Source organism: Perna viridis, chromosome 8 (assembly GCF_037379345.1).
Source record: "Perna viridis isolate PV_CMFRI_1.1 ecotype Kerala chromosome 8, ASM3737934v1, whole genome shotgun sequence".
Classification (NCBI taxonomy): domain Eukaryota; kingdom Metazoa; phylum Mollusca; class Bivalvia; order Mytilida; family Mytilidae; genus Perna; species Perna viridis.
In genome coordinates this window covers 3,839,267-3,853,076 of record NC_142452.1, presented here as the reverse complement: position 1 = coordinate 3,853,076, position 13,810 = coordinate 3,839,267, and the positions used below count along the sequence as shown (strand labels likewise).

The following is a 13,810-nucleotide window of genomic DNA, read 5'->3' as shown; positions in this document are numbered from 1 at the left end:
CGTCCTTAAAACTTTGAGACCACAACTGTGGTTGATTTTGGATTGCTTTATGAGCAGCACGCGACATATCGGGCGTGTGTAAATTACTGCCCGCCTTAAATCATGTAAGCAAACACACGTAACATTCCGATGTGTATCAGATGTTTTCGTTCATTTCAGTAGCGTGAATAAACATTAAATTCATATTTAATTAAAAATATCAGACGTTATGTTTTAGAAAAGTTATATTATATTCCGTAAAAAATTCACTTACAAACATACATGGCAGCACTCGCCACGTGCGCTATCATGTATGAAAACAAACAATAAGAATTGTCAATGAATCAAACGTTTCAGTCCTGGTGTTGTGCGTTTGTGACCTTATAATGCAAACAACTCTGTCGTACCTAACATCAGTCGCCCCGTGCAGGTCCGGGTGTTAAAAGAATAGGCCTGCAGCAGCGCTAAGCTTGTCGTAAAAGGCGACTAAATAGTGCTCAGAACTCTAGCCGAGGGCTAGGGTGCTCAGCCCATAGAGCAACTGGGATGTGTGCCCCAGGTGGTTAAATGGGGTACCCCTGGCGTGTTACATGCTGGGTTTGTCAGGCTATAATACGGAAAACCTTACCGCAAACCATAGTGGTGCACCGTGCTGGGAAAGATGCCATGTTCCTCGCACGTTAAAGAACCCTACTGTGGTATTCTCCCGGAGTAGGAACCATAGGGCTCCACCACAGGAGGATAAATTGCCCGACCCTACCCACCTCTCCCTATTTCCAGTGGCAATCAAAATTTGTCGACCCCATTGTCCTTGTGTCCCATCCCTCTTTCATTTCATCACCATTTCATGTTCATTTTGTCATCAATTTCATGTTCATCGTCTGAATATAGCTGAAATATTGCTGCTCGGACATTAAACCCCAACAAACCAAACCAAACCTAACATCAGTCTACTTAATTCGCCCTTTATTTCATTATAAATGATAATACAAGGCAGGTAGTTTCACTACCGACCATTTGAACTCACAAAGCGTAAAGTGTACAACCAAATATTAGCAAATATGGCTGGTCAAAGGTTACCGAATTACGTCACGAAAATGTAAAACAAAAGTAGGGAAATTGTCCTATTAGAATCGAAATAAATCACGGAAACTCCATTTCGTCATTGTTTTATCACGGACTGACCATTTATGCTGCATTATTTTACCTCGAGAGATATTCGAAAAAAACGATTATCTAAACACACTGTATTAAATTTTAGCAAGAAATGATAGAAATTTCTAATATCGAGTTTGTTTGCCAATAACCAAATGAAGGGATGATTTACCACTGTAATACAATCAAGTCGCAGGAATATTAAACAGATTTAATTGGTAATTTCTTTTCAAAATATATTTTTTTGTTTAACTAGAAAAAAGTGAATAATCAGAATTTTAGAGTAAAATAAAACAAAAAACTTTTGTGTCTTTATGCATACGTTCAGAACGGAACCTTCCATCATGCCGCTTCCATTTTTGTTAAAGTTTGGCTTCTTCATTTGAAAATCGAAAGCCCAAACCCAAGAAATAAAATCTAAGCCGCATTCTTTTATCCATAGCGAAAGCGAGGGGTAAAATATCGGAATAAAAATATGCTAAAATGTAGTTTCCGTGATTTATTTCTACCGTCAATATTAGATTCATACGAGATCAAAATGTACCTCTCAAATACCATACGTATATATGTATTCTGCGTCGAAAGTTTACATTAAAAAACGAAATGATAAATTAGTATTGAGCTTAATGTAATATAGCCGAGAAACCTGGTTGTTTTGAATGAGAAACATTCGGGTCATCACGGTTACGAAGTCACCCGATTTTAAATAAAGAATGTCTATCTTAGCCGATTGACAACCTGTTGCATTACACCTTAAAGTTCAAAGTTTAAAAGTAAACGTTACAACACAAGCTCTAATGAGTTTTAAAACCGACATAAGCTTTCACCACTTCTAACATGTCAAGTAAATTTTCGAAAAACAATTCTGAACATGGTCTGTTCATATAACTACGCCAGGATTTACCGTGAAAATTAGAATGGGAGTTAAGTAGACAATTGAATTCGCCTGGATGTTGAAAGCAAGCCAAAATCAGTGGCATAGAATATTTGACGATTAGCAACTTTAAGGACGAATTCTATTTTTGGTCCGATTTCATTTTTTCTTATTGTATTCCTTATGAAAAATCCCTGTCTTTGCTTTTTTCAATTCTAAATTTCACATTTTGTGCTGTGGTGTGTCCATAATGAACTGAAATTCCCTATGCTCAAATGTGTCAAAAACAAATATTGTGTCCACTCTTGCCGGTAGTCAACATAGCATAGAATGCTGTCATGTTGTACTATACTAAATATTTAATTACAAATCTAGATAATCTACTGAGTGATTTAAGGTTCTTACAAAGTCAAAATATATACAAAATTCATGATTTCAATGAATTCTGAACAAAACGTTTGTATACATTATATATCTCTCACTATATTAATTTTCTTCAATAATGAAACGTATGACAATATGGTTTGGATGTACATTCTAATTAGTGGTTTTATAATTGTACAGTTAAAGCAAATGCATATTTTATGGGAAAAAAAAACAGAATTCTCCTGGGTCTTAATGTTGAGGTCCTCACAACGTTGGATTAATAAAAAAAAAAGAGGTGTACAATAAATTGTACTTGTAACTACTATTTAGACGTTATTTGGTTGTTGGAGTAAAATTCCTCATTTTACAGGCATTGACAATTTTCCTGATAAAATACAGAAACATGCGGTATTCAAAGGTTACTGCATAAGGATAAAAGCGACGACAGGAAAAGTATATACGGTGGTATAATAGTATGGCGTTGTCGTTATCGTCGTTATCATTGGCTTTCATGCGATAACTTGAATATGTTTGTTGAAGATGATCCTTCTAAAACTTCACAAACCAAAAAATGAAGGTATTAATTTTAGGATTTATGGTTGCAGTCGCTTTAGAATTAGGGGCCACAGATTGGAACGAAAGATGTATTGCATAATCCAAATAGCAAATATTCAGGGATCTGAGCTACTGGGGTGATTTTGGGATTCAGACTTTAACTATTAAGGAATGAGGGGCCAGAAACAATATTTTCGTGATGTCCGACAATAACGTTGCTGTGAGTTAATGGATCGTTTTGAAATTGTATCATGTGCCATGCCATCAAAGGAAGGCTTGGATCAATTTTAGCGGTTATTACATGAACCAATTAGGAGTAAAGGGCCAGAACCAAACAAACATTTACCTGATGTCCGGACAATAACTTGACTTAGAGTGAATGAACCCTTTTGACATTGTACCTTATAAAATATCCAATAAAAAATAAGAACAAAATGATTGCTTTGAATTTGTATCACAAGGTGCCATTCCCCAGAGGAATTTTAAAAAGTCACCTCGATTATGGTCAAATTATTACTGTATTAAATGTTTAATCACAATAACAATTCATAGCCTATTAATCAAGCTAGATTTTTGACGCATTTTGTCTTGAAATAATGTATTTGGAGTAAAGAATCGAGGAATTTTTCTTTTTCTCTTGTTTCAGTGCATAAATAGTACGTTTTTGATTTCACCAGAATTTCCACAAGTTCTGTGACTGAATTGAATACTATTTCATCTAATATTTAAGATGTGCACATCCTATTTCACATTTTGATCTGATTTTTGTTTTGTTTTGTAATGTTTGTTTTGTATTTTTGTACTGTTTTTGTCGGTTGAGGGGTATACCAAATATCGTCTTTGCCTTCTAAGAATAAACATTACTACACATATCCGTCACTCTCTTGTTTATTAAACTTTCAGAAAGCTGAAAATGTGCACTACATATTTCAGATTTTGGTTTGAATGCCTTTTGGTATATGTATAATAAATCATTCCTCCACAAAGGGGAACGAGAAGTAGATTGCTAATTTTTGCCACATTTTACACAAGAATGATTAAATAAAAGAATGTGCGGTCATCGTTCGGGAATAAATATCACCAAATTCCCGACAGTTTATCAACATTTTAATCAACAAGATCATTCAATCCTATCTATGAAAGTTCGTATTTTAGAAAAAAATTACCATCCTACGAACAGTCCCGTTCTAAGTTCTATCGTAGGAAAAGAGAGGAATACTGGATACCTAGACTAAGTACTGCAATACCTTACGGATGCAATGACAACATCAGAAGTATAGGAAACCTTTCAAGCCAATAAAACAATAGCATAAATGTGATGAATTTATTTGACAAATATCCAAGACGGGAAAGGGTCATTGGCCATCGCCACTATACGTCACCTAAGGTACATGATGCCTCCATAGATGGTCTCCTTCATTCATACAAAAGCCTCTTGGACTTCATCACATTAGAACCATACTTTATTCCATACCTCTCACTCTACTACACTCCCTTTACAAAACAAGTCTTGAAACTCCTGCTTCTGAATTTACCTTATCATTATACAGACAATGCCATCATTTTGGATATTGGTTTCCACAGACTTTAAACTGTTTGTGTGAAAAGTCAAAAACGAAGAAAAACGATCATTTCTTCCATACCGTTTGTCAACAAAGGTATAGATGCAATTAATTTGGCTAACATCCTCCATCAAAAAACGTTACCAACAAAATCCCTATATTTCAAAGCCAAATCCATACCAATTATTTCATATTCCTATACTTCACCCATTGCATCCAAAATTTTCAATTATAAAAGGTTATTGCAGAAGGTTAAGATTGAAGAGTTCAAAGCTAAATCACGTGACTGTTCTTGCAAAAACTCTCCAAATTCAAATATGGTACTTCCGGTCACGTCGTTACGGGAGATTTATCCATCATCGAAAACGAATCTCTGCGTAATATCCTTTCTAAAGGTCCCAAGTACCGTGAACCACGCTCCAAAAATTGGAATTATAACTTTAAAGTTCTTATGGATGCCGTGGAGGACTTCACAAGAAAATGGATAAAACGAGAACAAGAAGACATTGATTCTGTGTCGGAGTGGTTAAAGGTCGTGAGTTCTTTAATATTGAAACGAATGAAAGTTTTAAGTAGGTCAATGAGTACCAATGCTACATCAGTTTTCAAAGACCCTGATGTAGCAAGAACATTGTCTACTATACATGACAAGTATGTTGTCGTACCAGCAGAAAAAGCCCAAAACAACATTGTTTTTGTCAGCAAAACTTTAATTTAATGTTTATTATCAGAGGTAGACGTAGAAAATAATAGCAGTGATAAGACCTATACTGCTACCACACTCTGCAAAGAAGAAATTGTGGATAACCATAAATCTGTGCTATCCTCTTTTAGCCTCTCAACCAAGGACGTTGATTGTGATTTACCGTCTATGTACAGGATTCCTAAACTCCACAAGAATCCATACAAACAACGTTACATAGCTGGATCTGCAAAATGTACCACCAAACCTCTTCTAAAATTTATAACTTCTATACTCACAGCTGTCAAAGAGGGTCTGCAGTCCTACCACAACATTTGTTACTCCCGTAGTAGTATTAATTCGATGTGGATCTTGAAAAATCAAAAGATCTTTTGGAGACAATCAGTTCAAGATTTTATCTGAATATAATAACATTAAAACCTATGATTTTTCAACACTGTATACTTCTATTCCCCATATTCAGTTGAAATCGCCGACTCAAAAACATTATACATCATTGTTTTTCCAAAACAGACGGTACACACAGATAGAAATATATAGTTTTTGGTAGCGATTCCTCATACTTTGCACGAAATAATTCCAAATCATCTTCCAAATATACAGAAGTACATGTATATGTTTACAAAATGATGGAATTTTTAATAGACAACATATTTGTCCAGTGTGGTCAACATACGGTCGACATTCCAATGTAAACAATGTGTGCTCCTCTACTTGCTGACCTATTCCTTCACTCATATGAGGTTTCTGGAACAGGGTTATGTTGTTACAAGATTGAAGTCGTCACTACAGAAGTTTTATGGTCGTCATCATGAACTCGTCGATCGTTACTGTGTATCCACCTGCGCCATTAAAACTGATAAGTTCAACGTGTCATAGTTTTCCTTTCCTCTTTCGTCTACACCGGCTTCACTTTTTATGAGCAACTCGGCGGATGTTTCTAGGAAAACAGAGGACGTTTACCCTATCGGTGCACCTAATCCATTCTCCCAGTGTTTAGTGGAGTCCGAGTTGCTCATTTGCTTTTGTAACTTTGTATGTATGATTTTAGTTGTTTTGTGTTCTTTGTTGTGTATGTCTGTTTTCTATGTCTGGTCTTTGTCCCTGGATTACAATCTTTTGATTTTCGCTATAACCATGGTTCCCTTGATTACTCGTGTACGGAAACAAAAGATGGCTCCCTAGATCCACTGCTGCTATGTCACTGTATCCAAAATATAACATCTAGCTGGTGAACTTATACCTATGAAGTCCGATAGGAAACACAACAACTTGTTTCGGTTCAATGTCATTGTAATAGAAAAAAATAAAGGATACCCCTTTCATCATTGATTATATCATTTGGCGTACTTGAACGAACTCTTACGATCCATGTGACCGTAGCTTGTTTGATGCAGACATGTAGTAGTCTACTTAGTATAAATCAAAATATGAGGACTGCATCAAATTATTACTTTTTAATGTTGTCGTTATGAAAGTTAGATTGATTTGGTCAAACTACAACACGGTGTTTTTTTTTCAGATGCAACAACTTTTTAACTTGGTAGACTAACCACTATGGGTGAATAATTATAAGGTCAATGTTTGAAAAATTTTTGAACACAGGATTCTTAAAGGTCAAAATCATCATTTTAATTTAACTTATGGGATAAAATAAATTTAATAAGTAAATCATGTCCTATTGTCTGCTGGCATTAGTTACATTAATAGTGCTACCTATTAAGTAGCATTCTTACAATAAATGAGCTATTAATTTTATATATTTCAGTGGAGATTGTGGCGAAATGAAACGATTCTTGTTTATCCTTTGTATTTTCTCGGTTATAGAATGGTCAGCAAGTGCTTGGCTTCCCACAGACATCGTCAAACAGGCAGTTCAGGTCTGTATGGTATATATCGTTATTTTTTTATCAACAGGCAATTCTAATATTTATTTTCAGTTATATCGTTAATCACTATTTTACTGTCGAGATGTTCATTTTCTCATTTAGCAAATAATTCATTTTGAAAACCAATGAATTCTGGAGTTAGGGGTCAGTAAAAATAAACGTCCAATCTTGTAAAACAGAATCATGCATTGTTATGTCAAGTTAGGAAAGGATCTTACTGTGATTTTTCAAAACTATTATCCTCTGACACTACTTGACCAATTAGAACCAAACTATGTATGAGTGTTCTTTAGGGTATCCTACATAGAACTGATGTGGGTATTTTTTATCTGTCGAAAAACATGGCCGCCATTACTAAAAATAGAACATAATGGTCAGACAGTAGTTTTTAGCATATATCTCCAAAACCGTTGGGTTAAGCTAAATTCTGACATGGGATAAAGGTGTTCAGCATGATAAGATCTATCTGTGATCAAGTTTTTGTTTTAATCCGTTAAGCCATGTTGGAGTTATTGTCCTTTTTGACATTTTTTGCTATTTTTAATGTTATTTCTTTCAAAAACCTTCTCCTCTGATACTACCCGACCAATTGGAACCAAACTTGGTATGAATGTTTCTTGAAGTATCTTGCATAGAAATGATTTGGAGATTTTTGATTCGTTGAAAAACATGTCCGCCGTTACTAAAAATAGATCATAGGGGTTAGACAGTAGTTCTTCGCTTATATCTCCAAAACGGATAGGTCAAGCCTAGCCAAACTCTTTCAATTGCTGAAATGATCCTTATTATAAGGCCTTCTAAAGGCTTCAGGGATCAAAATTATCAGGGGTCTTTTTGTAAAAGTTATTGCCCTTAAAAGTGAAAAATGATGTAATTTTTTTTACAGTTTTCAGTCAATATCTTGAAAACTACAATAGATAGAATGAAACTTTCATTGCTGAAATGATCCTTATGATAAGTCCTACCACAGTCTTCTGAGTCAAAATTGTTGGACAACTCTTTCTATAATTTATTGCCCTTGAAAGACAAACTTTAACCAGGTGAGCAAATTTTCATAAAGATCTGTTTACGAATGAATGAGTCATGGGTCTTGATATGGATTTTTTCTGAAGTTTACATTTCTAACTTTAAAAATATTCTCCTCTATAAACTACAGGCTGGATTGAAACAAAACATTGCTTGAATGTTATGTAGAACATGTTTAACAATCTTTGGGGGGTTTTGATTTTTTGGCGAAAAACAGGGTCGCTGTTACTAAAAATAGACCATATGGGTCATTTACAGAATTATGCAAAATACTGAAAAGTAGTTGGGTTTAGCTAAAAGATCTGTTGCTCAGTGTTATTGCCCTTTGAAGAGTCAAAAATGACTTTAGTATTAAAGATTAATTTTATGATATGAAAACCAGGTGGATAACTAAGATGCTCTATATTGGTCAAATGGTTCTTGTGGCAATAGTACGATAAGGCCAAGAGTCCAGCTTTAGAAAGCCATGAAGACTATTTTTGACCAGGTGAGCAATTCAGGCTCTCTAAAGCCTCTAGTTTATCCATGTTGCAACTTGTCGAAAATAATGATCCGTTACTGCTCTCCATATCAACATATTAGCTACCAACTCTAGCTACCATTTTGCGTTTTACAACATAGCGGAAAATATCCATTTTGGATCTCAGTATAGCAATGCTCCTTTCTGTTTGATTAAAGACAAATATAGTATTTTCACAATTCACTAAGTACAACTTTTATTTCTATTGAAATACTAAATTTTGAAAACGCTATCATCCTAGTACTAAGTCTTACAGAATGTTCAATTTTTAAATAACTGTTTTTGTTTTATTTTAATTGTATCATCCATGACCATACTCATGCTCTTCTAGAAACACCCGCCGAGTTGCTCATAATAAGTCAAGTCCGGGGTAGACAAACGATGAAAGGAAAACTATGACCCGTTGAGTAAATCAGTTTTCATGGTGCTGATGGATACACCATAACGATTCACGAGTTCATGATGACGACCATAAGACTTCTGTAGTGATGACTTGAATCTTGTATATATATACGTAAAAACAAATTGATAAATGTGAGCCAAAATATTTGGCCTTACGACCCTCATCAGGGGCAAAAGGTTTTGAAGATAAAACTGTCAATTCCTACAACAGACAAGGTGCCCTTCAAAATTGGTCTTGAACATTATTATTCATATTTCATTTGTATTTAGTTCTTTTTTGACCTTTTAAACGTGGCTATTATTCACTAATTCATTATTCTTATGATACGTTATAACCTTGCCACTAAGTAACTGCCAAATCCATTACATGTTTATGGACATCTACTATCAACTTTTCCTCGGCAATTGATTATATTATGCATAGACATCTTTTGTAAGAAATTCAATATACACAAATATATTAATTACCTGAATTATATTAAACTCTTCATTGTGTCATATAAATTGTAGCAACTTCAAGGGAGTCGATCTTTATCTAAAAGAAGTGATGTGGTGATCAGTGACAACGTTGCCACCAGAATAGCTTTCATGTTAACTGACTTGAATAAAGATGGACACATAACAGCATATGAATGGGCTACGTATTACTCGTCTCTCGAACACGAAGATTTACCAGACTTAGACTTTACTACCTGGGTCTGGGTTTTCGATTTTCAAATGAGGGAGCCAAACTTTGACAAAAATAGAAACGGCATGATGGAGTTTACCGGTAATTTAACTGCAATTTATTGATATATTAACATGATGGTAGATTCCGTTCAAACGTATGCACAAAGACACAAAAGTTTTTTTGTTACATATTACTTTAAAATACTGATTATTCATTTTTTTTCTAGGTTAACAAGAAAACACATTTCGAAAAGCAATTACCAAATTACAAATCTGTTTAATATTCCTGCAACTTGATCGTATTGCAGTAGTAAATTATCCTTTCATTTGGTTATTGGCAAACTCGTTATAAGTTATTTACACCATGTCTTGCTAAAGTTATCGTATTTTTTCAGAGTACGCTACAATATGACGTCATCTGCCCAGAAACATCTAACTAGTGTGACAACATGCTTTTAACCTTTTAAATAAATCATTACACAGCGAAAGTGTAGTTGTGAGAATAGGGTCATTATAACGAATATTATTTTTTTCAAATTCCACTCCTAAATGAGATTTCATCTCCAATCATTTTGGAACGTAAGTATCATCACGATATGCAGTTATATCTTTTCGCTGGTAGTTTAACTCTTCAACCCTCGGTATTTTACTGTAACATGGTAACTTCACATCACGTATTCCTCATGAAGTCATCGTAACTTGGAGGCGGTACGGTAAGATTGATTGGTTGAAAGCAGTTGTAATCAGGAGGTGGAGCATCTATTGAGAAAATAAACGGAACAGTCGATGTGTTCTTAGTTGCTGGAGCATTTGCACTCAGGATTACATCACTAGTGTGGTTCTCACCATCAACATTTACAGCAATATTCGTATCACCAGTGTCCGTGTTGCTTGGGGTTGGTTGATGGTTATTGGGGAGTCTTGGTACTGTTTGCCGGTTATTTCTATGGTTTGGCTGTCGTCTATTTGGACATAGCATGCCTTGGAAACAAATTTATCCAACAATACTGCCAACAACAATTGCTATTATTTTCCAGAACTCCAATTCGCCGTCATCGTGATTTCCATATTCCGGGTTTTCTGTGGTTACGTTGTTGGTTATATTCAACAAGCTGTCTGTCGTTGTCATTTTGAATGTTTCTGAACCTAAAAATCGAAGAACCAATATATTTATGTAACTATGATGTTTAATAACCTGGAAAAAAGATACGGTCCATATAACATGATCTCCTTACAAGATAAATAGTAGATGTCAATTACTTTTGGAGTAAACATTTTTTTTTCATTTGTGCATGTGCACAACATTCTTTGCAGCTGAACATTGTTATATGGACGTTTCCAGTGTAAAACATAGAAATGTAGGACTTTTTATTGCTATTACATGTGCACCTTTGAAAAAGATCGCTTGAAATCAATTATGGTTACGAAATAATTGCTGACTTTTTATGAAATAATTCTTGACTATTAAAGAAAATAAGAATGTTTGGATATTTTATAGTCAAGAAATGTAACCAGTCTATCCAGCGTAAACAACATTATTTCAAATTATTAGCATAAAGTATCTGATTGATCTAACAAATTCGAAAGAGAATACTAAATACTTGTTTGGGAAATGCTTTTTGTGCCTTTATTTTAAAATATGTATGTAGGTTGAGCCTCGTCTAGCTTTAAGCTGGTAAATAAACCAAAGAATAAAGATACTTGCATGGATCTGTAAATGGTTTCTACTTAATGGAATATGTAGTTCCGTTAGGTTTATGTGCCTTAACAAATAGTTCCAGGGCCTTGATGTTAATCTATGTCTTAATGATTGGTATTGTATATCTTGATTTAATTGCATATACGTGTATTTCAATTAAATATATACATAGGATGGTAGGTAGCATCATGGCTCCTTAATTCATCATTAAATGTTGCTTCAAAATAAAATGTAACATTCAATTATTTTTAATTCATCGAAGAATAATAAGGAACATTTGAAGCCGATCGCCAATATTTCTCTTTACCTTATCCCTATGGAATTTAATTCCAGAAGCACGATGCAATGATTTACTCGTTAAATTTTGATATTAAGATTAAATTATAAAGAATGACTGTTGTATTTTTTTTCGGTCAATTTGAAATTACGCCCGTGGTGCACACTTGAACTTTAGTGTGCACCACGTGATAGAGGTTATTTCCATATTTCCATCTGGATGACTTTTGTGGGGTTTCTTGATGCAATACATGGACTATATGTCATAGGTCGATATGGGTGGGTGCATCTTCTATTCCCCACCTCATCTGAAACAGCTGAATAGAATTTAATGAAACTTTCACAATATATTTTAGCACGCAATACAACGTACTGTGCACACCTTGTTTTGGTTTCTGCGGTGTACAGGTGATATCATCAAGAAAGTATAATTTGCTCACAGTTTTATACGTGTATTTCTTTTTAATCAGATTAAAATTTATTGATTTACATTTTGTACATTTGTATGGAAAATATTTCATGCAGTTCAGGACGTCATCGATTGACTCAAAGTGAGCACGCTGCATTGAGACAATCATCGACGCGTTTCTTCTTATAGGTGGAAAGCATGTTAAAGAGGCTGCTTATCGGACGGACATTATTATTCGTAATGACAGTACTACCTATATAGGTTGAGCGTTTACGCTGGTGCTGTAACGATTTCTCTTATATATGTGCATCTAGTAACATATTTGACTGTAATTGCAACACCCTTTAAATTGATAAAAAAAAAAAATTCCCTATGCATTATTTTGCTATGCACATGTTTTTGAATAAAGAATTAATGAAAGAACCATACAATAACCATTTCTGTAATTTTCCAGCTGCCATATTTGTAGCTGACATTCGTAATTGAGCATGAAACTACAAGGAAATTTGTCATGACTAGAATAGCACAAGACAAGTAAAATATTGTTCACTTTTAGTTAACACTTGCTAGAGATGTTAAAATCACAATACCTTTAATAGAAAACAATGTAAACAGTTCCTGTAAATGATTTAAGAGTTTAAAAACCTCGTGGGTTTGTTTTTATCCTCAACACGAAGTAGATAAAAAGGGGGAGATAATTGGCGGGAAAATCAAAGCTATGATGTTATGTGTGGAAATAGGCAAGAGGGCTTATCAAACAATTGAGAAAATTCAGATAAAACATAATTTTTTGTCTTCTTCTTTTTAAGACCATTTCACCATTCATAATTATTGAAATTTTATGAACACTTTTTTAAATCACAGGATAATTTCAAAGGGAAATCAAAGTGAAAAAAGACAAGTTTCATTGTCTTCCAATTATCGACAAATAACTAGTCTTTAATGTATTTTTTTAATTAAAAACAAATCATATGTCAGTTTGGTATTTTAAAAAGTTTTTAAAAAGGTTATGCAATTCCTTTGTGTAATTGTTGTTTTTTTTTTGCTCTTTTAATTAAATGCATCTGCAAACTCATTTTTTTTGTCCCTGTAGTTTGTAGAGGTTTGTTTTATATTGACATTTCACTCAGCCCTACAGTAACACAACTTGTTTACACCAAATCAATGATCAATGATAAATCAAACAGTACATTTTTACTACCGGCAACCCTGTTATAAAATTCAAATTTCCACTTTGATTATAACTTAAACTTTTAGTCACTTTTCGCTGCCTTTATTTTAACCTAACTGTTAATTAACGGCCCAATTAGTAGGGTTTTATAATAAAGTTATTTTTTAGATTTATTTATAATTATAGTTTAAAAGAAATAAAACAAAAACAAATAGAATTAATAGTAAATAGTTAAATAATTAGGTAAAATAACAATAGTTAAATATATTTAACTCATTGAAATAATAAAGAAAAAAATATAATAAATCAAATAATATAAAATAAATTTGATAATAATGAACTATTGAATATTTTGAAACACAGTGAAACGTGAAATACGTACGTGAATTAAAATAATGTTATACTAAAGATGATTTGAGAAAGATGTGGAATATATTACATTAAGTCTTTCGTTATAAACTGGTTCTGGTATAGCTAAGTACAGAATAAACAAAATTAGGTATCAGAAAGGAAACCAGTGCGTGATTTTTTTAAGTAAATCTAACGAGGTCTCAG

At 33.8% G+C, this 13,810-nt stretch overlaps 1 protein-coding gene across 1 annotated transcript; it reads left to right on the top strand.

Moving 5' to 3' along the window:
• The first annotated feature begins 6,903 nt into the window (after window positions 1-6,903).
• LOC148608992 (uncharacterized) lies at window positions 6,904-10,250 on the top strand. The gene is made up of 3 exons (XM_088541419.1): window positions 6,904-7,074; window positions 9,542-9,800; window positions 10,096-10,250. The coding sequence occupies exons 1-3, from the start codon at window positions 6,979-6,981 to the stop codon at window positions 10,110-10,112; spliced, it is 372 nt and encodes a 123-aa protein (XP_088397545.1). The 5' UTR covers window positions 6,904-6,978; the 3' UTR covers window positions 10,113-10,250.
• Window positions 10,251-13,810: the final 3,560 nt, after the last annotated feature.

Bases quoted from the DNA above. Each gene is read 5' to 3' on its own strand.
- LOC148608992 (XM_088541419.1), top strand. From the start codon at position 6,979: ATGAAACGATTCTTGTTTATCCTTTGTATTTTCTCGGTTATAGAATGG. The intron at 7,075-9,541 runs GTCTGTATGGTA...TATAAATTGTAG, and splicing joins TCGTCAAACAGGCAGTTCAG to CAACTTCAAGGGAGTCGATC.